At 40.8% G+C, this 25,795-nt stretch overlaps 2 protein-coding genes across 2 annotated transcripts in view; one reads left to right on the top strand and one right to left on the bottom strand.

The window, feature by feature from the left end:
* Positions 1 to 25,795, bottom strand: part of LRRC20 (leucine rich repeat containing 20) — a 1,483,106-nt gene that overhangs the window by 273,544 nt on the left and 1,183,767 nt on the right. The window lies entirely within an intron of this gene.
* The window catches only part of LOC144756465 (ropporin-1-like), a 309,156-nt gene that overhangs the window by 271,091 nt on the left and 12,270 nt on the right, over positions 1 to 25,795 (top strand). The window contains exon 3 of the mRNA XM_078646288.1: positions 6,267 to 6,384. Coding sequence (XP_078502414.1) covers positions 6,267 to 6,384 — 118 coding nt within the window. The remainder of the gene's footprint in view (positions 1 to 6,266; positions 6,385 to 25,795) is intronic.

Raw genomic sequence — 25,795 nt, 5'->3', positions numbered from 1 at the left:
TACAAACCCCAGTTGGAGATCACTGTTTCCAAGAGCTTCTATATAGCTATACCCAGAAACATGGAAATATTTATCATCAGCTATAGGGCACTAGAATAAAGAAACTGACATACTTTTGAAATTATCTGCAAGACTTAGTATAATATATGTGGCTAATTATGTATAATAATTATGTTCCTATAATATTAATGGGGGATTTGTATAGCACATGGCTACCCTGAATACCGCTCCCCAACGTTATGTCAATTAGGTACTGTACAGGAGAAGATCACAATGAGAAAAGAGATATTTTATCAGTTTCCTGAATTGGTTTGTCTTATGTTCTGTGGGAGCGTATTCCAAAGTCTGAGTACCAGGAAAGCGGGGCGCTGTCCTCTACTCCTGGTCTTCATAATCCTAGGGACTGCAAACAATTGCTGGCTGTTAGATTGCAGTGTTCTGGTAGGGTTGAATGGAATGAGTAGATGTTTAATCCATCTAATTGTGGACCACAAACAGTGCCTTAAAGTGTATCCTTTTGAGCACTGGCAGTCAATGAATGCGTGTCAGGGCTGTGGTAACAGAGTGGAATTTGGGAATTTTCAGTATGCTGCTGCAATTTTAATGACTTATCAATCTTTGTGTGACAGACTTGGGGCTGCCCAAGTACAAGGATTTCCCATAATCACGTCTGGAAATGGTCAAGCCTTGTACTGCTATCCTACGTGAGGGCTCTGGTAGATATGTGAGCAGCTTTATTAAGGACCTATGTGTGCCGAAGCAGGTTGCTGCCGGTTTATTGGCTTGTGTTGCCATTGACAACTTATTGTCGAGCCATAATCCTAGGTTTTTGACTTCCGATTTGGGATAGATTGATTGCCAAGGGACTCAGGCCAGTTCAATTTCATCCATCTGGAGCGGTTGTTTCCCACAACCATCACCTCAGTTTTGTCCCCTTTTGGTCTTCTTTGTCAATTGAATTTGTATTTCTGTGTTTTTGCAAAACAAAAAAGTGTTGATTGACTCCCGCTTTCCACTGATCTCTGAAGCTGAGGAATAATATCTACACTGGTATCTGGCTGAAATCTCAATTCCTTTCTTGGCTCATTTTATCTAGTGTATCTTAGTCCGATCATCAGCATTAACTTTCATTGTTCATTTCCCTTAGGTTAAAGGTTTTCTTTTAGTTTTGCACTTCTTGTCTTCAGTCCTCATCCTTTGCATCAGTATGCCCCAGGAGAAATGGAGTCCATGAGCCTGGAAGAAAACTAGAAAAAACTACAGCCACAGGACCTTTGGTGGTGACCTTAACTGTGGCGAGGGAGAAGCCTTCCTCCCATTAGAACACTAGACCTGGTGCCTATGGAGCAGTTCCTGACGATTCAGGGACATCCGGTGTGCCTGGGGAGCTGTTATAAAATGCCACCTACAAGTTCTAAAAATCTAAATATTTGCTTCCGTCTTACTTTTTAAAACCATGGCCTTTGCTGATGTAAATAGACATAACCTTGCTTATAAAGAATAACATTTTCCTAAAAGAGTATGTTTCAAAAAAATTGACTGTGGGCTTTGCTTTTTTCAGTGCCCAACAATTAATATATATAGCTGCCCCGTCATGGTAGTTTTTGAAAATCACATCGTGGCTTTGGAGTGATTCGATTTTTATTTTACAAAAAACGTCCTATCATTCAAAAAGTAAACCCAGAGATTTTTGACAGATCGTCATCTCTACATTAGATGACCTTAATTTTTGAGTTATTTTTATTGGTTATCTTGTTTTCATTGTTACTAACTTTGATCCTTTATATTACCCTGTTTGTTTCTTAAGTGTACTATTGATTTGATGTTGCGTTATCTGGACTACATGCATGTTTCTCTGAGGAACGTTTGCTGCTTCTGCCAAGCTACTAAGGGAAAACTCATATCAAGATTGATATCTCTCTCTTTCATAGCCTACCATTCTGTAATCTACACCCCCGGTAAATCTAAAGAGGGTCACAATATTCCACAGGTGGCCAGAATTATCTCAGAGATGGGGACCATAAGGTTAGGGGTGGCCAGCTAAATGACAGTGAGCTCTATCATATGTCAAGTAGATGAAGGGGGTCATGTATATCCAATATCATAAATGTTACCCACACAGGCACAGTGTCGTACACAAGCAATTTAATCCAACAACCACAGACGCACACATAAAGCCACACATTCACATACAAGTGTACAGTCTGAGATGTACACAAATACACCCATTCAAACAGACAACACCCTTGCACCTTTACAATTCTATCACATTCCCTGACCATCAACCTCATTTAGCTCACTGCAGTGCTCTTGTCATTGGCAATTGCTGCTCCGATGTCGTACATGGTCATTAAAGAAACTGGTCCTATGTTATTGTTCTTGCTTGAACACTCAGGAGGCTGATGTTTCTTTAGCCCTTTGGAGGGCATGGAGCAAAGCATACCTGGTGATCTATAGGACAGATCCCTATGATATGCAGAGGACAAAGGAGGAGAGCGCATGATCAGTAGCAAGCAGAGCCATGCAGTGTTAGCTTAAGCTCTGATTCTTCAAATGGTTCCATCTTGTTTTCATTGAGATTCTGCTGCTACCTTTCAGACTCATCCGCCCACAGTGGGATGGGTATGCCCAGACATGGGTCCCTTGCTCACTGTGCCACTGGATTCAAGCTAGCCTGGCTGAAGAAGGGTGACATACCCTGAAACCGGTCCTAGGATGCTTGTTTCCAGTCCAGGGAGGACCAGGCCTGACAGTTCGGTCTGGACTGTTCCCATGAGGCACAGGGTCAAGACTGATTTGCATATGGCTGGGTCCAAACTGGGGTGGCATAGTGGGCAAAAGAAGGATGGATTTAACGCAGATCTTTTGACTGGGGGTGAATGTTTGCATTGTCAGCATTCCGTCCATCATTTGTTTGCTGTAACACAGAGGTGAGGAGTTGCAAGAAAGTGTGGACCTTTGGGAGAGATTTTCCTGTGCTAGGTACATGCAGTGAGATCAGTTCAAGAAGACGTGGTGTCCTGACCTGCCCTGTGAATTATATATCCACTTTGTATGTTTACCCCTTGCCTGCGGGGCTAATTCCCCCGCTGTGCTGGGGGGCGGGGGGTGTGCGCACAGCGCCCCGGTGCTCATGACGAGCTCAGCTCGTCATGAGCCACGGTGTCCGTGTGCTCATGACGAGCTGAGCTCGTCACGGCCACACCTGTTTCTTTAGAACGATCAGCACAGCAGGGGAATTAGCTCCGTGTGCGAGAGTTGTGGCCGTTATGGCGAGCTCAGCTCGCCATGAGCACACGGCCACCGTGGCCCATGACGAGCTGAGCTTCTCATGAGCATGGGAGGGGTTAAAGAGGCTAAGAGGATCACAACAGCTTCCACCACGAAAACTAATGTGTGCATATAACAACCACTGCGCAAGCTGAAGATCTGAATAGAGTTCAGGGAATCAGTATCACTAATGAGAGTGGCAGCTGCTAAAAGAAGCAGGACCTCACTTCCTATGCCCTGGTAGGCTATCCCTTGCTGCAAAAATTACTCCCAGTGTTATTGGTTGATACGCGTTACAGAAGCCTGGATTGGGTCCAGCACAAATTATTCAGTTAAGCGAAGTCTGAAACAACAAGTTTCCCAATCAAGGCAGAGTAAGTTATACGCAAGTCAAGCTGTTCTGAATGTTTTTATTTCTTTTGCAATAGGATGTTTCTATTCTGCACAGAAATTGTTACTCAAAGTGTTCGGATGCTATGGTGCTATCCCTATCTTTCTGCACTCATGCTCTGTTATACACAATCATAGAAGGCATTGGTGGGAGTGTGGTGATCAAATAAGAAAGCTCTCCACCATGAGGCGGGGGTCCACCTAACTGGTGAGAAGCACAGACCCAAGATTGGGTCGAACACGGAACTGAATCCATCAGGTTCAACAGACCATATCGAAAGACACAAGGTGCTTACATCTCAAATAAATCCTTTCACCTAAATGATATGATCAATAAACGTTAGTGTGGGTGGGCCGACCAAATCAGATTCAGTGAATAAAATGAGACAGTAAATAAAAAATAAATGCCACAGAATGTACGAAAGACATGATTGCCACAACCATGCAATGCTCTATTGCTATCCTGACCTTTTAAAGCTGATGACAGTCTTATTTCTTTTGCTACATTTTCTATGCTGAACATTATTGTTATTGTTTATTCAGTCTTTTTACTTTTATTCTTAGGCTTCGAGTATATATATATGGTTTTCCAATAACTTTCTATATTGCTTCTGCCCAGGATTGATTCTGAGTTTGTGTTTCCCTAGAGTGCTCTTGGAACTCATTTGTGATCTTCATTTTTTTTTTAATTAAATAACTTCTTTTCCTTCCCCATCTTTCCCACTCCACTGTCCTTCTGCATGGTTTTTAGGCATATGTTTAGAGATAATGGAGCAAATGTTTCCTGAGTTTGCCTGCAATTCTTTCTAATTTGTTGTCATACTCTCCCTCCCTTAATGTGCTTTTGCAATATTGCAACTGCGGAACTAATGAATAAAGTGCAATTTCAGTTCTGTATTTCCAGGTTAGATGAGCTGTTTTTCCTTTCAAAGTTTTCCTATTTTGTTGTCAATCACAGCTTATACTTACCCCAGCTGTGCAGGCAGTTCCTTTTTTACAGCCAGAATAACTTGATACCGGCGATCAATGTTTTCTTTGCTTATATTATGTTCTCGGCACGTGCTTGCTTGATAGGGTGGGTGCACTTTTCTACTTCTAAATAACTTATCGGTTCTTCACTAACAATTATAAACGTTATATCAGGTCAAGTCAGGTAAGCACGAAATATTACAGTAAAATGAAAAGAGCAAAATACCGAGTAGTTTTTCGAAGCTTCCAGCCCAAGACATAAGTCCGGACCTGCCCACATAGAAAAGTGGATGATTAGATTTAATTCAAACATATCCATAATGTGTATTTGTAAAGCGCGCGCGTTCACCCCTAGGCATCTTGGCGCGGAATAACACATGTTGATTGTTACCCCACTCAATGGTACTCGCATTATCGAACTCAGATGAACGAAAGGCTAAGTTGTCCCTCGAGGATTTGAACCTGTGACCATGAGGTTAAACACAGGCCCCGGTAGTGGACGCATTTTCTCTCTACGAGCCAGATGTAGGTAGCCAAATACCGGTCGGTAACGGCCGAAATTACCGAATTTCGTCCGTTACCGACCGGTATTGGGCATTTGAGATGTAGGGGCCTAATTTAAGGATTCGGTAATTTACCGAATCAGTAATTTAAGGAATCAGTTTTATTTATTTATTTAAAGAGTTTTATATAGCGCTGGCTAGACCCAGAGGTATCAGAGCGCTTTACATGAAAATCAACAATGTAACAGTAAATTACCGATTCCTTAAAATACAGATTCGGTAAATTACCGAATCCTTAATGTAGGGAGCACTCAAGTGAGTGCATTTCTGAGTTAAGGATTCGGTATCGAAAATCTTTGAAAAAGCAAATTTGTGCTTTTCCAAAAGTGCCATGTGGCAGACATACATGCCCTTAGGGCATGTGTGTGTGCCACATGTGCACCCATTCACTATTCAGGGGTGCAACAGGGTGTCAATGTGATACCCTCCCACCCATGTAAATCTTCCCCCTATTACCGATTCGGTATTTACCGAATCGGTAATTCCCATTCATTCCTATGGGCCTATTTACCGATTCGGTAATTCCCATTCATTCCTATGGGCCTGGAGGCCCATAGGAATGAATGGGAATTACCGATTCGGTAAATACCGAATCTGTAATGACCGAATTTGACTGATTCGGTAATATTTACCGAATCAATACCTACATACCATTTACCAATTCTGAAATACCGAATCGGTAAAATTCTGTATTTTAGAATCGGTAAATAGTATTTACCTACATATGGCCCTTTGCCACCAGGCTCAGATACGCTTACCTCTCATCAATAACCTACCTTACATTTAACAAAAACACACTGTATTGACCACACTACTAGTATTATCATGATCACACTTTTCAGATATATTTAGCGTGTAGGCCTTAATCTTTATATAACAGTTTAAAAAACAATGTATTATACTGAAGCAATTAACTGTTTACCGATTAACTGCAAAGTTTTTACAATCTGATTCTTTTTGCTCTGTGTTTCAATTCGCTTCTAGTTGTACGCTAATGATGACTGAAGACAGTAATACAAATTTAAAATGTGATATTCGCTAACTGCAGCATGTTCCCAATTTAAATTCATACAGGTACTTCACAGCCTTGAAAAATGGGGAGCCCCTGCCAATTAAAGAACGCCCAGAAAGAATAAGTCTCTCGAATTGGGCAGTGCTGACCCCAGAGCTCCTTAAAGTCTTGCATACAAAGGTAAGGTTACCCGAGGTCAGGCAGTGAGGCACACAAGACGCCATAAATATGCTCACAGAACTGAGTTGTTACAGGGAAACTGTTTTTCATGTTCTGTTTTTACGATGCTTCCCTTTTGGGGATATTGATGTTGTCTTCATTAATACCATAATGTCCTTGAAGTGGCCTACCGGTCCATGTTTTGCCTCAGAAAACTCCAAAACCCTTCAACATTTAGCCTGTGGCAGCAGATGTGCTTCCCACAAGACTAGTTTAAGTGATTTGTTGAACATGAACATCAGGATAAGCATCCTAACGTTTGGAAATATAATGAAGCCATGAACTTTATTCATTATAAGTGCATGTCTACCAGCATTGTGAGACGCTTTTTTAAATATGTGTGCTCTATAAAACCTCTGTACTTGAAATCATATTTTTAATCATCATTTAAGAGTAGACAAATTGCAATACAGCTACGAGTATAAGCAGCATTTCTTCTCAGCTCGCAAGCGTCAGCACTTTTCTGGACCTTAGCTTGGTTTATCAAATATTTTAATTAGTTGTCATCGGTTGCCAGAAATTTGCAATTAGTATCACAGAAAATATGAAAATTAAAAGGAGAACATGTTATATATAGATCGACCACACAGTCATAATATCTCCAGCAAGTTTTTAGGGTGGCAATTTATCGCTTCGATATTTGTTGTCACGATTCACCCCTCGTGTTTTCATGACCTTCACTAAAGGGCATACATGGTGTAGTTTCCAAAACGGACATTATGTTATATCCCTGCTCAGTCTAGCCTCTATGTCAATATTCAGAACTGGGCTTTCATTTTGGGTCCATGTTTATCTTCGTGACAGCCAGAATGCTTTTCCTGCCAAAGACTACATTTCCTAGGGGCATTGATTTATGGCATTTTCCCATACGGATTTCCAGCCTTCTGGAAAATCTACATTTGCATTCCAGATACATGCCTGGCTGTGTGAAAGCCCATTTTCTTTTCCTTCCAAAGACAGCAGTTCCAGGAATACCCTTCTCACAGTTTTGCCTCCTCCCTTTCAGGCCAAGGATGAGTGAAGAATAATTTTCAATCAATTATTTAACCCTGATATGCTTGTTGCTCTTTAAAAATGTGTGTCATCTGCTTATTCCAAAATTGGGGTGGTCGTGGCGATACAGGAATGAGGGCACTTGCGGAAGCGGCTTGCAGCCATTGTGCAGTTACCAAGGCATTGCCCTTCTTTGGATGGTTGCTGATTGGATTATTACTCCAGCAACCCGATCACCGCCATATCCCGGAATAGTCCGCCCGCACCTTGGAAGTCTCCTCATCCATTTTTTAAGGTGACAACATTGTTCTCACCCTCTGTGCTCTGTAGACTTATCCTCACCATCTAAGCTTGCAGAAATGTAATTCAGGCATGTAAACACAACCGTCCTGATGATGATCCCAATATACGTTGTAAGGGATCGAAACGCCGTCGACCACATGCATAGTTTCACACAGACGACCAATGTGACCTATCATTGTGTTTGCTTATGTTTTATCATTGACCAAAGCTCCCACCTATTTGTTGCCTGAAAAACCTTTTGTTTAACCTAACTTTTTTCATTTTTTCGTTTGTGCGATTTCTGTTTAAATCGGATACAGGATTGTGTCCCTTTGTATCTTATGTTTTCTATGTGAATCGGCTGCAGGATTGTGTCCCACTGCAATGTTTGTTCGTTCCATTACGATTATTTGCAGAATTTTTTTAATTGATTAAATTGTGTCCGGCTGGACACCAATGACTATAGGACTCATTGAAGACTATATTTTATCTATATGTCCCTATAGTTCCTCTTAAGGACCATTGTTGCTATTGAAATTACTACCCATGGTCCTTAACTACCCGCTGGGTTCCCTTGTACCCCTGTAAACCCACCACAAAAGTAGCAGGCAGAATAATTTTGGAACGCCTTCAGGTGTGGGCGGAGGAGAACTCTGTTCTGTCGGACCTGCAATATGGCTTTCCTGCCGGTGTAGGAACCGCTGAGCAGGGTCTGAACCTGTCTCTCTTAGTTGATAAATACACTAGGGCCAAAGTGGGGAATCTATTTTTAGCTTTTGTAGACCTCACAGCCGCATTTGATTCCGTGATTCATAACAAACTATGGTCAATTTTAAAAGAGATGGGGGTCGATCCGCAGATTATTTATTTACTAAAATGTTTTTATAGTGATGCCAATGCTCGAGTGCACTGTGATCTGCATGGCGAACGCTCGGCTCCCTTCCCGATTAAAAGCGGAGTCAGGCAAGGTTGTGTCCTTGCTCCGTTTCTTTTTAATCTGTATATAAACGGGCTGGGTGAGGCCCTTTTAAATGACAATCATGACTTCCCCCAAGTGGCAGGGCGACCTATTCCAGCCCTTTCATATGCAGATGATGCAGTACTGATGTCCTACAGAGGGTTCTGGATAGTTTTTCAAGATTCCTAAATGAGCTCGGCCTAAGAATTAATTCTTCTAAGACTTTTATAATGCGGTGCGGTGCTGGCATCAAATAACCTAACGATATGTTTGCATCAGGACAAAAGATCAGGGTCACCAAGAAATTTTCATAGTTGTGCATTCTCTTTGCCCACAATGACTCATGGTCTCAGGCGGTGTCGGCAAAAAAAATTACATTATTGCGCACTACATCTGCCATCAGAATCTTTACAATTAAACTTGGTAAAAGACCACCCGAGGAGCTTATCAAAATATATAAAGCTAAATGTGTCTCTGCTGCAATTTACGGGACTGGGGTTTGGGGACTAGTGGACTTGCTTCCCATCCAAGGAGTAGAAAATTATTTTCTAAAATATATCTTATCTGTTCCGAATGGCACTTCCGCGAGCATTTGTCATGCGGAGTTGGGCCTCTCTTTTGTTTCAGATTTAATACAACTTGAGCCTGTCCTGTTATGGCACAGACTCTGGACAAAGGAAAAGACCAAACTAAATACAGACATAACTCAAGACATTTTGAAATTGGATGGGGCATTGAAAATCCCGTGGATAAGCTATGTTTGAAGGTTCTTTCAAGATCTTGACCACCCAGAGTACTTTACGAATCCCTGTAACATCAGGGAAATAACTAGGAAGGAACAAAAAGCAAAGGGCTTGTCTCTGCTAGTTCAACTGGTTGTGCAGGACTGTAGGTTTTGCGATTTCAGTTGATAGTCTGGCGGTAACTGAAATCGCAAAACCTACAGTCCTGCACAACCAGTTGATTTTAATTACATTTAACATACAACCCTGCCTCACTTTGGTCCTGAGTGATTTTGACAGTTTTTTTTTTACTTGCTTTGGCTTGGGAATTTTTTATCGATTAGTAACTCTGTCCAAAGCAAACGACTGGTCCCAAGTTTTACAGCTGTGCCCCTGTGATAAAACATCTAAGCAGACCTCGATTCATGTTATTCTTTTTTGTAAATGATATTCTAATGCCAGAAGAATGAGCATAGTACCTGTATCAAAATAGTTAGGGCTTCGCCAATGTAGACCTCCCCTTCTGGCATTACAACAACTAGACAATGCACATATTGTTTTTAGGATGGTAACTTATTTGAAAAAGGTCTTGCATCTAAGGAAACAGTTGCTTCTTCATTAAATGTTATAGTTTTAAAATTCAGGAAAGCTTGTGGAGTTTAATAATGTTTTATCTCTCAATGAACTTAATTAATTTGTCTAAATGAATTTCATAGGAATTTTAATATTTGTGAAATGCGACTATTGTGCTTTTATGATTGTTTGTTTCCAATCGTATAAAGCTTTCTGACTTGACTGGTTTAATTTGCAGTTTTATAACTGCACAGACAGGCTACAGTTAGTAATAGGCCTGCAGTCATGCTTGTACCATCACAGTATTGGTTGGAACAATGGATGCTGCAGTGCACTAGTGACATTTACCTTGAAGCCCCTGGGTACACTTAATATCATATTCTAGAGGCTTGCAGGTAAGTTAAATATTTCACTTAGGAGTATAGTTAATATTGACATGTTTTAGGTGTCAAAGCACATGCACTAGAGCTAGTTAGCAGAGTCCTAGTGCACAGAATCAAAAGAACCAGCAGTATCACTCCACAAAATGAGGTTGATCATGCAAAAAGAGGCCTTTTCCTGCAATTTATAACAGAAGTTGAGGGCGAGGAACCTACTTTTCTTCAGTCTTACTTTATGGAGTGCCTGAGTGCATTACCACACATCCATTTACTATTAATTTATTTCCCTGAATGTCTTGCACATTCTGGATGTTAGTTATTCTGAATACAGACTTCTCTCATGAGTACCAATTTTGAGCTTTGGCTTTCGTTATTACCATGTGTAGGGGCTTCTTCATAGCTTTTCTCTTCACCACTAACTCCCTGAGTGAGCTGAGGCAGCTCTGTTACCAACATTATTTTTCTAATGTGTTCCTTGTCAAATGTCCTTGAAAAAGACTTCAAATTTAGTGGATATATTAGTTTTCGGCAATTGCTTCTTCATATAATTTGTCAGCCATTAATATAATAGCTGCAAAGCCTGACAGCCGTGGTCCGTGCAGGTAACAGCGGTGGTGCCGCTTGGGGAATGGGGGGGATTTCGAGGGACGATGCTGAGGGAAAATAAATAAATAATTAATTTTCCCTCGTCTGCGGTCGAAATCCCCCCCACGCGGCCCCACAGCCTCACCATTGTCACCTGCACAGACCGCTACTGAAGCATGACCACTGCTGTAGGTGTCAAAGTGTGTGTAATGTATATTGAAATTCATGTCTTAGAAATGTTCAGTGAATTGCATAAGCATTATGTACGTGACATTTCAGAAGTCTACTTCTTTAATATTGTTACTGCTCTTGAGGCATGTGGGCCACCATTGTCACTTCAATAAAACTCTATGGTTGTTGTAAGTGAAATCCCATGGCCTTTAACCTTAATGCCAGCCTTTACAAATCTCTATAGTCCAATACCTAATGTAGCAAAATATTGGCATACGAAGTGGAAATTGCAGTTGGCAGCACAAGAGAGGGTATTTTCAAATGCAAGCAAAATATGTGACAAATATCAGATAAAAATAGGATTAGGAACATTTGTATACATGTATTTTGTGCTTTGACAAAATGGGATCGCCCAACTGTCTCTAGTAGGACATCAAGGATATTAGACATGTTGCTTATCCTTGAGTACAGGCAGGAGCTTTGGTAAGTATGTTTCCTCTATGACACCAAAGTAAATGCCTAACTTGTCCAAGGAGTACTGTTATGTCTAGACATGCAAGAGCTAGGAACTCTAAGCTCTAGTAAAAAAGCTCCAGCCTTGTAAGGAAATAGGAAATAATATAGTATGAGCAAGGAAAATTCTAAGGATCATGGAAAGTGTGACCCTGCACACATTTTGCTGAGGTTGGCTTGCAAGATGGCACACCCATGGCTATTCAAAATATTCGAAGCATTATTAGCTATGGAGGCTATCTTGTGCTGGATACAAAACCTGAGCTACTCAGGGAGTTACAAATGCAAATGAGGCAATTTGCCCAAAATACACAAATGGAAGCTATGAATATTAGCAATACCCTAATTTAACAAAGGCATATCTCAATGACAGAAGCAAATGCAATGCTTCATGAATCCAAAACAGCTCACTTCCTAAACAAGGAAAAATCCAATCAAATTTACTAATGTGGATTTGTTTGACTTTAGCTAATTTTAACAATCATTGTTAACGAACCAATATAGCATACATTCTCCCTCGGTTAAGATATAGTTTCCATATTATATTGCACAGCACAGGGTAGAACTTAAGCTGCAATGCACTTTGATGACTTCAAGGTCCACCTTGCTTTTTGTCAGTAATAGCAAACATACGGTTGTCTCGTGCTTCGCAGTAAATTCATTAATTAAATAGTATTTTAAAGAACAATATCATGCATCAAAAGTATCATGTGAAATACCATATGAATGCATGAAATACACATCATGGATGAGAAAGTGGGTAAATAAAAACTTGGGCAGGTTTACAAATTCAAACATTTTTTTCTATTTAAATGAATGGATTAAAGTTTGTATTCAACAAAGGTGTAAAAGTTGAAATATTGTATTCATTGGGACGTTGCTAGCTGGCCAAGATGGCAAGAGCATTCTAAATCATCTCCTGCCTGAAACCGATTCCACTGCCATCCTGTTTGCTAGAGGCCCTAAGCTAGACAGCTGCCTCTGATCAAGAAAGCGCTACCACTGGCGATGGAGTTGAGCACGATTTACAGAGTTTGGACTCGTATGTCACACAGGGCAAATTGCCAACGCATTACAGGGGGGCCTGGAGTATAAACGTGGGCTAGTTCATAGAAGGGGCATTCTCAACATCCATGAGAGAGGAAAAGAAAAGTTCCTTTGAATTGAACATTAGTTCAGTAGCTAAATAGTTCACCCTATGGGAAGCAAATAAAGCGGTGATCTGGGTGAACTCCTTTTTAGAAGCTAGAGAGCATAGACGCAACGTAGACAGAGCAGCGCTTGAGGAGAAGGCACTAGAGCTAGGATGTTAATAGGTCACAACCAAAGAGCCACATGTACTGCAGCACAGCGGTGTAGCGAGGGAGGGGGCGGTCCGCCCTGGGCGGCATTGATTTTTCTGGGCGGCGGCATCTTTACCCTCGTCGTCTGTCTCTACCCCACCCCGCTCATCGCTCTTACCTGTGGCCATCACAGGCAGCAAACGCTGGGACCACCATGGGCGGAAAAAGGTCTAGCTTCACCACTGCTGCAGATCGTTGAAACAGTTTCAAACAAGCTGAGAACTCACACACATGATGTGGCATACAACGTATGGCTAACTTTGCATTGTTATATTTATTATACCATATATTATATGGGAGCTAAATCTGGCATATTGTTGAACTGGCTTGCCAAATGTCAGAAAACAGAACAACTGTATTAATTACAAACTCAACCAGAGCAACAGACACAGAAACACCCGGCATTGCAGAGACATTGGCTCCCTTCCACGGACAACTATATGCATCTTGAAACCATTCAAGGTAAAAACTAGATCGCCCTTTGACTGAAGAATTGCCAATCCTTTCTCTTTTCCAAGAAGACCGAGACACACTAAAAGCTCACCTAAACTGGTGAGGAACACCGCAGAACCCAGAGTAATATGCAATCATGCAATTGCCCCGGCCCCAATGGCTTACCTGAAGAGTTTTAAATAAAAATAAGTCTCCATTTTACATCTTCTTGGGTTATTCTGTGATATTGCTCAAACAGGCCTTATGCCTCAGAGGTGCTACAATCGTTGTCATCCTAAAGCTGGAAAAACTGCCTGAGCTCTGCTCTTCCTATCGGCCTTCCTTGTAATTTAATATGGAGGTCAAAGTCGTTGCTAAGGCTTTGGTGAGTGGGCTCGCAAAAGTGGTGACCACTTTGGTCAACTGTGAACAAAATGGTTTTATGCCACTAAGAAGTACATGACACTTTCTGAAGGCTCCAAATAGCCCTCAATTGAGCACAGAAATGTACAGGCCAATGTTGTCTGATGCTCATTGATTTCGAGAAGGCATTCAACTCCCTTAGATGGGGATTCCTATGGAAAATCTTGCGCAAAATGAAATTTGGACCGAATTTCCTAGCATTTGTCCACCTCCAGTGTTACGGATTATGGACTCTGGTGCCTGTTAACGGCTACCTATCCCACCCATTCCCTACTGAAATAAGCACCTGTAGACAGCACCTGTTATCACTGCTACTCTTTGCTATGGCAATTGAGCCATTAGCAAGATTCATCGTGAGGGATGGCAGTTTGAAGAACGGGAGGTCCATGGATGCTGACAATTTATTTATTTTTCTCTGTTATGTTTAGCCCTCCAAACATATCCACAGGAAGTCCAAGACCACTTTTTACAAGGCAGTTTCAGGTTCATTCTTGCGATGTGGGAAAGCTTCTGGAATAGCCTGGATGAATACATCCAGTCGTCATAAGACAGTGGTCTCTGCTTGTCTGATATACACCTACCTTATTGGGCAGCTCAACTACTTGTTATGATTAACTGGCTTTTTGGGGCCAGTAAAAACCCTGTGATAAGATTAGAAGTGGACATTTTTGGGGCACTGCATTACCTTTTCCTGTGTAACACGGATTCCAGACTCCCTCCTTTTACCCACTGAGGCAGTATTACATGCATGAAGGGAGGCACTGCACTGGATTAATGTGGGGGGGGGGGTGTTAATCATTGAGCAAAACTTCACTGTGGCAGAGGAAGCAACTTTCTCAAGTGACCACACTCCAGGGAATCTCAAAAGTTGGATTTGTTTTGGGTGCCTAAAGTAAGGCATGTCTGGGAGGCAGGACATCCTAAATCCTTTGAAGCACTATTGGAAGAATTTGGGCTTCATAAGACCCAGTTCTACGGATATCATCAATTGTGACATACCTTAGTTACATATCACAAAAATTGGTAGTGCTCCATGAATACAGACTGCTTGAAGCAAAACATTACCATTGAGCACATTGGCATATCTCATGGATTTGCCATTAACTAATACATGCCTCGGACTGCATTGAGACATTAACCACCCCATGGAAACTGATTTATGTACGATAGAAGAGGAAGACTGGGTGGAGGCGACAAAGGCGCCCAGTGAATTTGCAATATCAGTGCATCCCTTTCTAATTCAATTCAAATTCCCACTCAGATATTACTATGCCTCCTTCCATCTAGTGCAATATGTAGATTGGGCTCTACCCTACTTAGAAAGTATTATAGTTACCCCCATGTTACTTTCTAAGTTACATGGGTCTCCCAGTACATCAATGCTAGTTAGTAATTACTCCAGTCTATCACAGTTAGTGAGACACCAATTGGCTCTTTTCCAAAAGGGTTCTATATTGAGGGAATGGGAGAGCGTGTGATATACCCACACGTTGGTGGGATTAGGATCTTTCTCAGTCAATAGGTATACTACCCATCACTAGTTAACCAATAACAATCCACTGACTTCAGAATAGCATCAAGGAATGGGTAGAAGAACCTGTCTGGAGTTGGGTATATATTAGACCAGGGAATGCTTCAATAAACATCAGAAGATATGGGGCCCTTGGAGGGAATAAGAGTATGTGATGTTCAGAAATGCTAACTTAACCCGTAAGTCGTGGAGAAGTGTGGCTCAATGGTTAGAGCGGCAGACCCTGATGCAGAGGTCTAGCCCGGGACCAGGGTTCAATTCCCCGCCTCGGTGGGTCTTGAGCTAAAAAATTCCACGGACCTGATAATTCTCGCCTCGGTGCCTATTCCAATCATGGAGTCCCACTCTGCAACTCTGGGCAATAGCTTGCTTAATCTCCACAACAGCCCCCACAACGCTAAGGATGCCTGGCCTCCACCTTGGGGGTGCCCAGGAGTGGACACCTCACAGGGAAAGCCAGGATGGGTTCCACAGCGGTATTCGTACAAGCGCCTTGAGACCCTTGCGGGTGAGTAGTGCGCTATACAAGTATCAATTTAAGTTTCCAAAAGGACCAGTGCTTACGTTAGCTACTGCAGATTTGTTGCAACCCAAAAATGCAATAAAAAGTATTTATAAATAAATATACAACATTCATGATATGGTTCTGAGTCAGTGGGTCTTGTTTTAACTCTGCTAAATCTTTACTTGCCTAACTGTGACAACTACATGAGGATTCCTGAAATTTTATGAAAGACCATGGACAATGGATGTTTCAAGATATTTTTCTGCCTTCAATTTACCTCCAGGCAAGCTTCTGAGTAGCAGTATTTTAAATATGAATGACAGGCAACGGGATAAAGAGTTTTCAAAGTTGAATGATGATCATAAATTTTGCAAAGCTTGACGTCTTCTTAATCTGAATGAAAAGAGGCAACCACACATTGTATTCTTGTGATCACATCTGTTAGCCTTGATAGAATATTCTGTCTCATTAAACTTGTTGATTACTAATATTGTTTTTTGCACATCTAAAACATGCATAAATCCAATCACATTCTAGTGGCCCCTAGAGCCAATATCTCAATGTCGAGCCAGCGTTCAAGAAGAGATAGAGACCTCAAAAGAGTGAAATTTAAACCACTGGAGACCGTGTAGGGGGCTGACAGCTGTAAATAGTCTCTTAGGAGGCAAAATGGCATCATCCGACACTTGTATACCGAATTAATGAAATCCAACACGACAGAAAAGCAGAATTTGATATGCTTTGATTATGCAAGTTATTATGAAAGAGTGGTACTTTGACGACATTTGAATATGAATTTAATTTGACACTTTTGTCGATCTACGCCTTGTTATTTCTGTACTATGCTCCAGCGTCACTTGAGCTTGCATACTTTAATCTATGTTTCTATCGTTTATAACGTATAATGTGCCCTTAACCTTCACCCGTTAAGCACTAAAATGCGTTATTAACTCTGCACTTAAACCATAAGACTTTCCTCGTATACCTGGCATCAGTTACAGTGATGAGAAGTGATCACAGTGCCACTTTCTCCAACTCATACTTGCACAAAAAAGTACTTTTTATTTTTTTCACCACCACATAGACGCCTTGTCAATGAGCCACATAATTCTGCGCATTTTGCACCCTGAGCATACACTATAACTAGCTGTTTCTCATGCACTATAACTAACTGTGTCTGCGCCCACCTAGAAGCCAGGGGCGGATTGGCAAGGCGGGCATGGGCCGAAGGGCCGGTGCCTCCGTGCCATCTGTGGGCCGTTTTTTTCTCCCCTGTCCCAGTCCACAGAGAGTGGACTAGGAAAGAGGAGAAAAAAAAACGTCCCACAGAGTGCACGGAGACAGACAGAGAAAATGATTGCAAGCAGCCTCGCTGTGCGGCCGGACAGCGATTGTCCGCTGTGGCCTCTCCTTCACCCCTGCCCTGCCAAGCAATCACACTGAGGCTGGGCTGGGGGGGGGGGGGTGATTGTTTGCAAGAATCGGCCTCCCTGTGGGCCAGGTGTTTCTCAGGCCTTTGAGCCATTTTCACCTCGGCCCCCTGGGGCCCATGCAGCCCAGAAACGGTGTTAGTCTTAACACCTCGCCCACAGCCCTTCACATTCAGGGCATAGTGGGCGAGGAAGAATGGGTCTTGCTGTGGGGGCCAGGTGATGTTTGGAATTTTTTTATTTTATTTATTTATTTATGCGATTTTATATAGCGCGGACTTTACCCGAAGGTGTCAGAGCGCTTCACACTAGGAACAGCAATAATACATGAGGAGAAAAATTACAAGTGGACAAATTACAAAAGCAACCGTTACATGAATGAAAAGTGACAATAGTGAGCAACCAAAATACATGAGGTAGCAACCGGTACATTACAGGAGGAAAAAGTGATATGTGTGCAGGTTACAAAAGCGTACAAAGTACAAGTAGAGGTATAATACTGCAATAAATGGCAGACACTCCAGCACAAGAACAAACGTTACGTAGGCAATGGTGACACTTGTGCAAGTATCCAAAGCAAACAAAAGTGAGAGGTAGCATACAGTGTGATACCAGAGAAAAGTGACGTGTGCAAGTTACAAAAGGGTACCATACACAGGTACAAGGGTAATACTACAGTAAATGGTAAACACTCAAACTGCCAGAACACACTGGGAAGGCACTTCCCATGCTCCAGCTTCACCCCAGCCTCCCCCCTGGCTACCTGGGATGACCCAGAAAGCTGTGTTTTGTGCTCCCCTGCCAGGACATTTTCCCAAGGCCTGGAGGGCTGATTAATTTACTAATTGCAGGAGCCTTACCTCTGTTCATGTGCTCCTGAGCTGAAGGTCTGGGGAGGGCTAAGTAGGTTAGTAATAGCAAGGGCTTTGCTTCTTTTCATGTGCTCCTGTGCTGGAGGGCTGGAATAATTTTGTGACAGAAAGGGGCCTTGCTATTTCTTTTAGTTGCTCAGCATGTAGGCCATTGTCACCTTGGCCCTGTGTCCTGTGCAAGAACAGTATCCTACCACTTTCATTCCTTGTCTGTGCAAATGGTGTTTCATGAAAGGGCACGCCCCTTGAATGTGGGCCACGCCCCTTAAATATGGGCCACGCCTCTTGAATGTGGGCCACTTTTTTCGTCAGTGCCCGGGCCGAATTGTGATCCCAATCCGACCCTGCTAGAAACACACACGTTTCATTGCGCTTCCTTCACAACAGATGCTAAATGCCAGCACTTTGAAACTACAAAGGGTGCAGGCACTGTTATAGCCAAGAACTGCATTGTTTTCTATATTGTAAGGGCTAGGGTGACCGAAACTCTTGTGTCCAAATCCGGCGGAGGAAAGAGCTCAGCTAGGGAACGGTCAGTCAAAGAAAGAGAAGCACATTGCATGGAGCCTCAGAGTTACCCACGGCCCGCATTATAACTACCATTTTACTAAAGATCAAATGTTTGATCTCTTAGTGGCACGTGTGAAAGTGCTGATTTATTGACTTGAGTTTCACACTCTTACCTCCATAAATGTTCCTTTTAGAAATGAAATTCCAGCTTGGGTTTTTCATTTCATCACCTGCATGATCCTGGTCAGAAAGAGGGGCTAAATAAAGGCTTCCCATTCAAGTACATCTGTCCCTGACTATTTGTAAGATTAACACGCCTCCTTACCACCTGGAGACCTGTTTTCTTTGATTACTATTGGCTTCCAACCAGTGTATAAATTATAAAATGTAGAGTGCTCAGAAGCCCTGCGCTATTAAATTTGAGTGTGCTGAAAACCAAGACTCAGTAGTCCTGAATCCATCTCAGGCTGCTTTATTCCACTGCCAGACACTGCCTGCCTCTTTAGCTCAATCTTGCAAATGTCTCCTTTCTCCCATGGTGACGATTTTTTCGTCCTTCTATTTCTCCTTCTTTCCCATTTGAGTGTTTTCCTTCTCTTGCTCTTGGGGAATGTCTGATGAGGAAAAATATATGCTGATCCCCAAAAAATCAGTGCTAGTGCCCTTACCTGCGGCTCAAATTCAGCACTGCTTCCAGCAGAGCACTGTTAGCAATCCTCGCAAGCTTAGCCTGAAGACGGGAGCTACCATCCCATGACAATAATACCACATTCGCTATAGTGACCTGATCACCACATTATAAGGTATGAATACAATAATGGAGGTGTAAGTAAGAGTAGTAATAATATACTTACAATGACAATGTAGCAGGAGGCAAAGTATTGGATGTGGTATTATTGAAGGTTGGTATTATTAGATCACTGACAGAAGATCGAGGAGCAGAATATCGAGCTGCCAAAATATCGATGAGAAAATATCGAGTGACAGAATATCGAATTCCTATCTACAAACAGGTAACTACAAAAATATTGAATCTTAAATGTCATTGTCAATACTATAGTTTGCTAAAATATCAACTTTTTTAAATGCCTTAAAAGTAATTAAATAATAAATATAATTAAGTAAAACATACTTTAAAAAAATTAAAACACGCTAAAATCAATCAGAATAAATGTCATGTAAAAAAACATGCATTTATATTTTTTATTATATATTAACTTAATAATATTAAAAATAATTCATATTTTTAATTATAAAATGTAAAAAACATAACTTAAAATATAATTTCATATATATAAATAAACCTATAATATTAATATTAAAAATATAATACGTTTAAAACATTACAATAAATATAAAAAAAAAAATATTTTACACTACATTAAATATAACAATACTAAATACTTTGCATAGTGTGAAGGATAAAATTACTATTTCCACTACTACGAGTGGTACAGTAGGGAAAGTGTTGGATAGCGGGTGGATACAAATTACTATTCCTACTCCAGCGAGTGGAACAGTAGAGAAAGTGTTGGATAGCGGGTGGATAAAAATTACTAGTCCCACTTCAGGGAGTCCAACAGTGGGGAAAGTGTTGGATAGCGGGAGGGTACAAATTACTATTCTCACTCCAGTGAGAGCAACAGTAGGGAAAATGTTGGATAGTGGGTGGGTAAAAATGACTATTCCCACTCCAGTGAGTGCAACAGTAGGGAAAGTGTTGGATAGTGGGTGGGTACAAATTACTATTCTCACTCCAGTGAGAGCAACACTAGGGAAAATGTTGGATAGTGGGCGGGTAAAAATTACTATTCCCACTCCAGTGAGTCCAACAGTAGGGAAAGTGTTGGATAGCGGGTGGGAATAATGTACTATTCCTACTCCACTGAGTGTAACAGTAGGGAAAGTGTTGGATAGTGGGAGGGTAAAAATTACTATTCACACTCCAGTGAGTGCAACAGTAGGGAAAGTGTTGGATAGCAGGTGGGTAAAACTTACTATTCCCACTCCAGTGAGTGCAACAGTAGGGAAAATGTTGGATAGCGGGTGGGTAAAAATTACTATACCCACTCCAGTGAGTGCAAAAGTAGGGAAAGTGTTGGATAGCGGGAGGGTAAAAATAACCATTCCCACTCCAGCGAATCCAACAGTAGGGAACGTGTTGGATGGTGGGTGGGAATAATGTAATATTCCCACTCCACCAATTGTAACAGTAGGGAAAGTGTTGGACAGCTTAGGGGAATACTTTAGTATACCCACTCCTGCAATATAATAAATATTAACAAGAAAAAAAAATCTAAATGAATTTACCTCCCATCATTTTTCCCTATAAACGTCACCTACAATATTGTAAATATTAATAAATTAACATAATTAATTAACAATTAATTAATTAACTTAAAACAATCAACAATAAAATTAATAACCATCAAATCTAAATTAATTCACACAATTAACATAATAAAATAACTTTTTAATATAATATAAACAATAATAATATAATTACATTAAAACTAAATTAATTCCTACCCTACTCCCCTATCAACCATCAACCCACTCCTAAAAAAGTACACAATTAACATATTTACAAATTAATTAATAATAATTAATATATAATTAATTACTAAGTCATAAAAAATAACACAATACACATAATTGCCAATTAATTATTAATTTTTATTAATTGATGTATCATTAATTATTAATACATTAAGTAACTTAATTAACAATATACATTATTAAATACTAAATTATTAATTCATAAAATAATTAAGTAATTCATTACAATTACATTACTTCCCACCCTATTCCCTAAAAAACCCACAACCCGCTACTGAGTTAAATTACGCAAAAAATAATTAACATATAAAATACCTAATTCTAAATAATTCTTTAAAACTATATCACCATTAAATTACTTCCCACCCTATTCCCCTATAAACCCACAACCCACTACGGAATTAAATTACACACAAATTAATTAACATAAAATTCAATACTTTAAAAATATTCAAACATGCTTTACAAAAATAATACATACTTTTAACACATATACTAACACTTAAAACACTAAAAATAAGTCCAAGAATATTTGTCTGCAATACCCCTGGTATATCATTACTGTGGGAAAAAATAAAACATCACTTTACTCATTAGTCTTTTAAAAGAAGACTATTCAAACATACACATCACCCCAACACTGATGGGAATTGGCGCGCCTTGCCAGTAGCCCCATCTTCAAAACTATCTGCATCCATTTACAAAGCCATCACAAACAACACCAGTGCTTATCTTGCAGCCAAGCATACCATCTCTTGTGGTTCACGGCATACCAGCAGCCAGGGCACAATCAGACTGCAGACTGAGAAGTGTAACAAAACTTAGAACAAGACAACAGGCCTTTTCCATCTATGCACCTAGGACCTAGAACAATATCCCCATATCCATCCGGACCATTCTAACACCGTTTTAATTCATGACAGAGTTGAAGGCTCACTTCTTTAGAGAACACTACATTAGAGTGCATTCACCAATCAATCAATCAATCAATCAATCAATCAATCAATCAATCAATCAATCAATCAGGTTTCTTGTAAAGTGCGACTACTCACCTATTAGGGCCTCAAGGCGCTGTGGGGGGGGGGGGGGTAATCTACTGCGCAATCAAAAAGCCAGGTCTTGAGGACCTTCCTGAATTGAGGTAGAGACTGTGATTGCCTGAGATGTAGAAGCAGAGAATTCCAGGTCTTCCCAGTGAGGTAGGAGAAGGATCTTCCTCCGGCCGAGGTCTTGCAGATCTGTGGGATTGTGGCCAGGGAAAGTTGGGCGGAGCAGAGATGTCTGGTGGGTGTGTTGAATGAGAGGCGGTGGTTTAGGTATGCAGGACTGGCATTATGGAGGGCTTTGTAGGCGTACGTGAGGAGCTTGAAGGTGATTCTTTTGTTGATCCACTTGAAAATCTTCTGAAGCAGGCGGAGTGTGTGGAAGCAGGAGGACAAGCCTGCATTGATTTGGCAGTTCATTGAGAGTGAGGAGTCCAGGATGATGCCATGGTTTCATGCTTGGTCCGTGGGTGTGGGGGCAGGTTCCGAGTGCTCCGGGCCACCAGGAGTCGGACCAGGTGGAGGGAGTGGAGTCCAGGATGAGAACTTTGGTCTTGTCTGAGTTGATCTTGAGGCAGCTGCTCTTCATACAGGTGGTGACCGCCTTCATTCTGTTGTGTTAACCATCCACAACTCGGCTGCCTCTCCTATTAATCACTGCCTTTGAGTGGGCCTTTGCCCATGAACAGAAATCATTATCTTGTGGCTAGATTTTCACCACTGAAATACCATATACATACATATATACTTTACAAACAAGACCTTTATTGCAGAAAGACAACTGCAACCCAGTCACTAACAAATTGTACTGACTTCGTCTTGCATACTCTCCTCTTGCACCTGCTGCTTCATAAACAGACTGCTTACTGTAATTAAACGTATTAAATAGCAGGCACTGCAAAATACATTTAAGCAGCTGCATCAATTAAGAAGAAAGATGTTTAATCTGCCCAGGATCATAGATGTGGTCAAGTGTGGAAGCTTGGATTCTGAAAAAAAAATTAAATGGCATTTTTGAAAAGATAGTCCTGAATAATGACATCCTAAAGTTCTGCAGCGTTTTATTTAGATTAATAGACCACAAATTGAAATCAATGAATGTCCGTATAGCCACACTGGTAAGACCTGGTAAGCCCAATTATGACCTATTATGTATGAAAATGTAAACTTGCAAGCAGAAGTCAATTATGGTCCTCCAGGGGCGAGGGAGGTCAGTCACGAATCATTTAGTTTATGTCTCTAAAAGACGAGTACTGATTGTAAGAAGGAGTACGCTCTCTATAAACAGACACATAAAATTCCCAACAAAGAGTCATCCTAGAATTGTCAAAAAGAGAGCAGGTACCCATAAAAATGACAAAAAGAAAGGCAGAGGGAAAACTGTGAATATTGAGACTACTAAGAAAACTGTCACAGTAGGACAAGACTAGGGAAATTAGGAAAAGCTTGAGTAGCTGAAAATAGATAAGGAGTTCATGAATAAAAACAGAATGGTAGTAGCATTTGACTTAAAAAAATCATGAGGTTTCATCAAAACAGGTGGAAATAAAAATAATCTCCTAGGTAAAAGAGAAAAGTAATACTTAGACTGAATTTAGGGGATTGACTAATAACTATCCCAATAAGAAGGGATATAGAAAAAAGGCAAGAGTGTTAAGAAAGAGTGACTTCTGTGAGAATAAGATGAGATTAAAGATAACAGCTTGCTAAGATATTTTGACCTCTTAAGAGCAGACAGAAAAATAGTAAATGGAGACCCCTGAATAGATCCCATTTGCTACAGGGGTTTAAATGTTGCTCCTCTCTCATAGTGATTGCCTCAAAATATATTTAGCAAGTAGCATTTGTCTCCAATATAAAAGGAAACGACATTTCAAGAGTAGAGCTTTACACCCTTTTTGTAAAACTAAAATCAGATTTCCTGTAAAAAAAACTAACAGCCCAAGGGATAAGGCTAGTATCAGATGAAGAGTTGCTCAGAGATAAAGAAAATATATTTGTAAATAACCATGCAGGGTTACCCTATAACCAAATCAAGTTGTTCCTCATTGATGGAGTGTGGATTAACCAAAGGCTTGCGGTGGGGAGTAACTTACACATATCCACTGCACAAACTCATGAGTTAACCTGGGAAGCAGGGAACATAAGTATGAGTGACAGAGACTAGAATGAAAGGGCACTAGACGACTGAAGGGGCTCCATATGGAAAGTACATAGTTTAAATAAATTGTTGGATTCTGAATTTTTTAACAATGTGTTTGAGGAAATATGAGTATTTGTTTAGAGACCTGTTGGTCCGGTGTAATTTCTTGAGTGATAGCTTTGCACAAATAAATACTCATGCAAGATCGTTTGGTTCTGGGCAACTGTCAGGTGACAAACACCTTGATTTCTATCAAGTTCTCACAAGAGTTAAAACAACTAAATACTAAATACTAAAAGTGAGTGTTTGCTAGTCTATTATATTAATGTCATAATAACTTGGTATACCATGAAGCTGTGATTGTGATTAATATTTATGTGTTATCGGGGAACAAGAAATATAATCTGAGTCAAATGCAATTATTTGAAGTTGATTTAAGTATTAGCTGTAACATGTATGTAAATCTCTTGATAATACTAATAGGTGATTTTAACCTTTATTTCAATCCACATCAATTCGATTTTGCACAGAGGGATATGTTGGCATCACACAACATTCTGCAGGCTGCATTTCTGAAATGTATGAAAACAAAGATGCGCTGGCAAATGCCGAAGTGCCTGTATTGAACCTGGCCCTGTCTGAGGGTCACCCCAAGTTATTTACCTTCACCCACTTGTTTTCTGAACCGGTTTTGTTGGTTTTTAAAACGTTGTGCACTTTACCAGTGATAACCAGTGCTAAAATGCTTGTGCTCTCTCTTGTAAACATGGTACAATTGGCATACACCCAATTGGCACATTTATACTTATATGTCCTTAGTGAAGTGGTACTACGTATACCAAGGGCCTGTGAATTATATGCTTCTAGTAGGCCTGCACAACTTATTGTACCACCCACTTAATTGAGTAGCCTTTTTAAACATGCCTCAGGTCTACCATAGTAGCTTGTGTGTGTAGTTTTAAACTACAATTTCAACCTGGCAAAATAAACATTCTTCCAGACCTAAACCTTCCTTTTTAATACATATAAGTCTCTCTTAGGGTAGGCCCTAAACAGCCCATATAGCAGGGTGCAGTGTATTAAAATATGTGGACATGTACTTTTATGTGTCCTGGTAGTGAAAACCCCTCAAGCTCTCAAATTGGCATTTCCCTTTCCCAATCATTTGATGTCTGCAGCCTTCTCCTGGGTCACCTGACTAGGTATAGTTGGCAGTTAGCCTTTGTTTATTCCTCCCAGACAGCATCAGAATAGAGGGTCTGGGTATTGGCGAGGATGGGTGATCCTTGTTTGGTGGGGGGACAGACCTGTCACCTACCACACTTGCACTTAAAAGGCACTGGCCCAGATAACACACAAAAAACTTCACACAATCCTATTTTGCCCACAACAGGGAGGCAGAAA

This window comes from Lissotriton helveticus, chromosome 5_1 (assembly GCF_964261635.1).
Source record: "Lissotriton helveticus chromosome 5_1, aLisHel1.1, whole genome shotgun sequence".
Lineage (NCBI taxonomy): Eukaryota > Metazoa > Chordata > Amphibia > Caudata > Salamandridae > Lissotriton > Lissotriton helveticus.
Note: the sequence above shows the minus strand (reverse complement) of the source record. Positions and strands in the feature narration are given on the sequence as shown.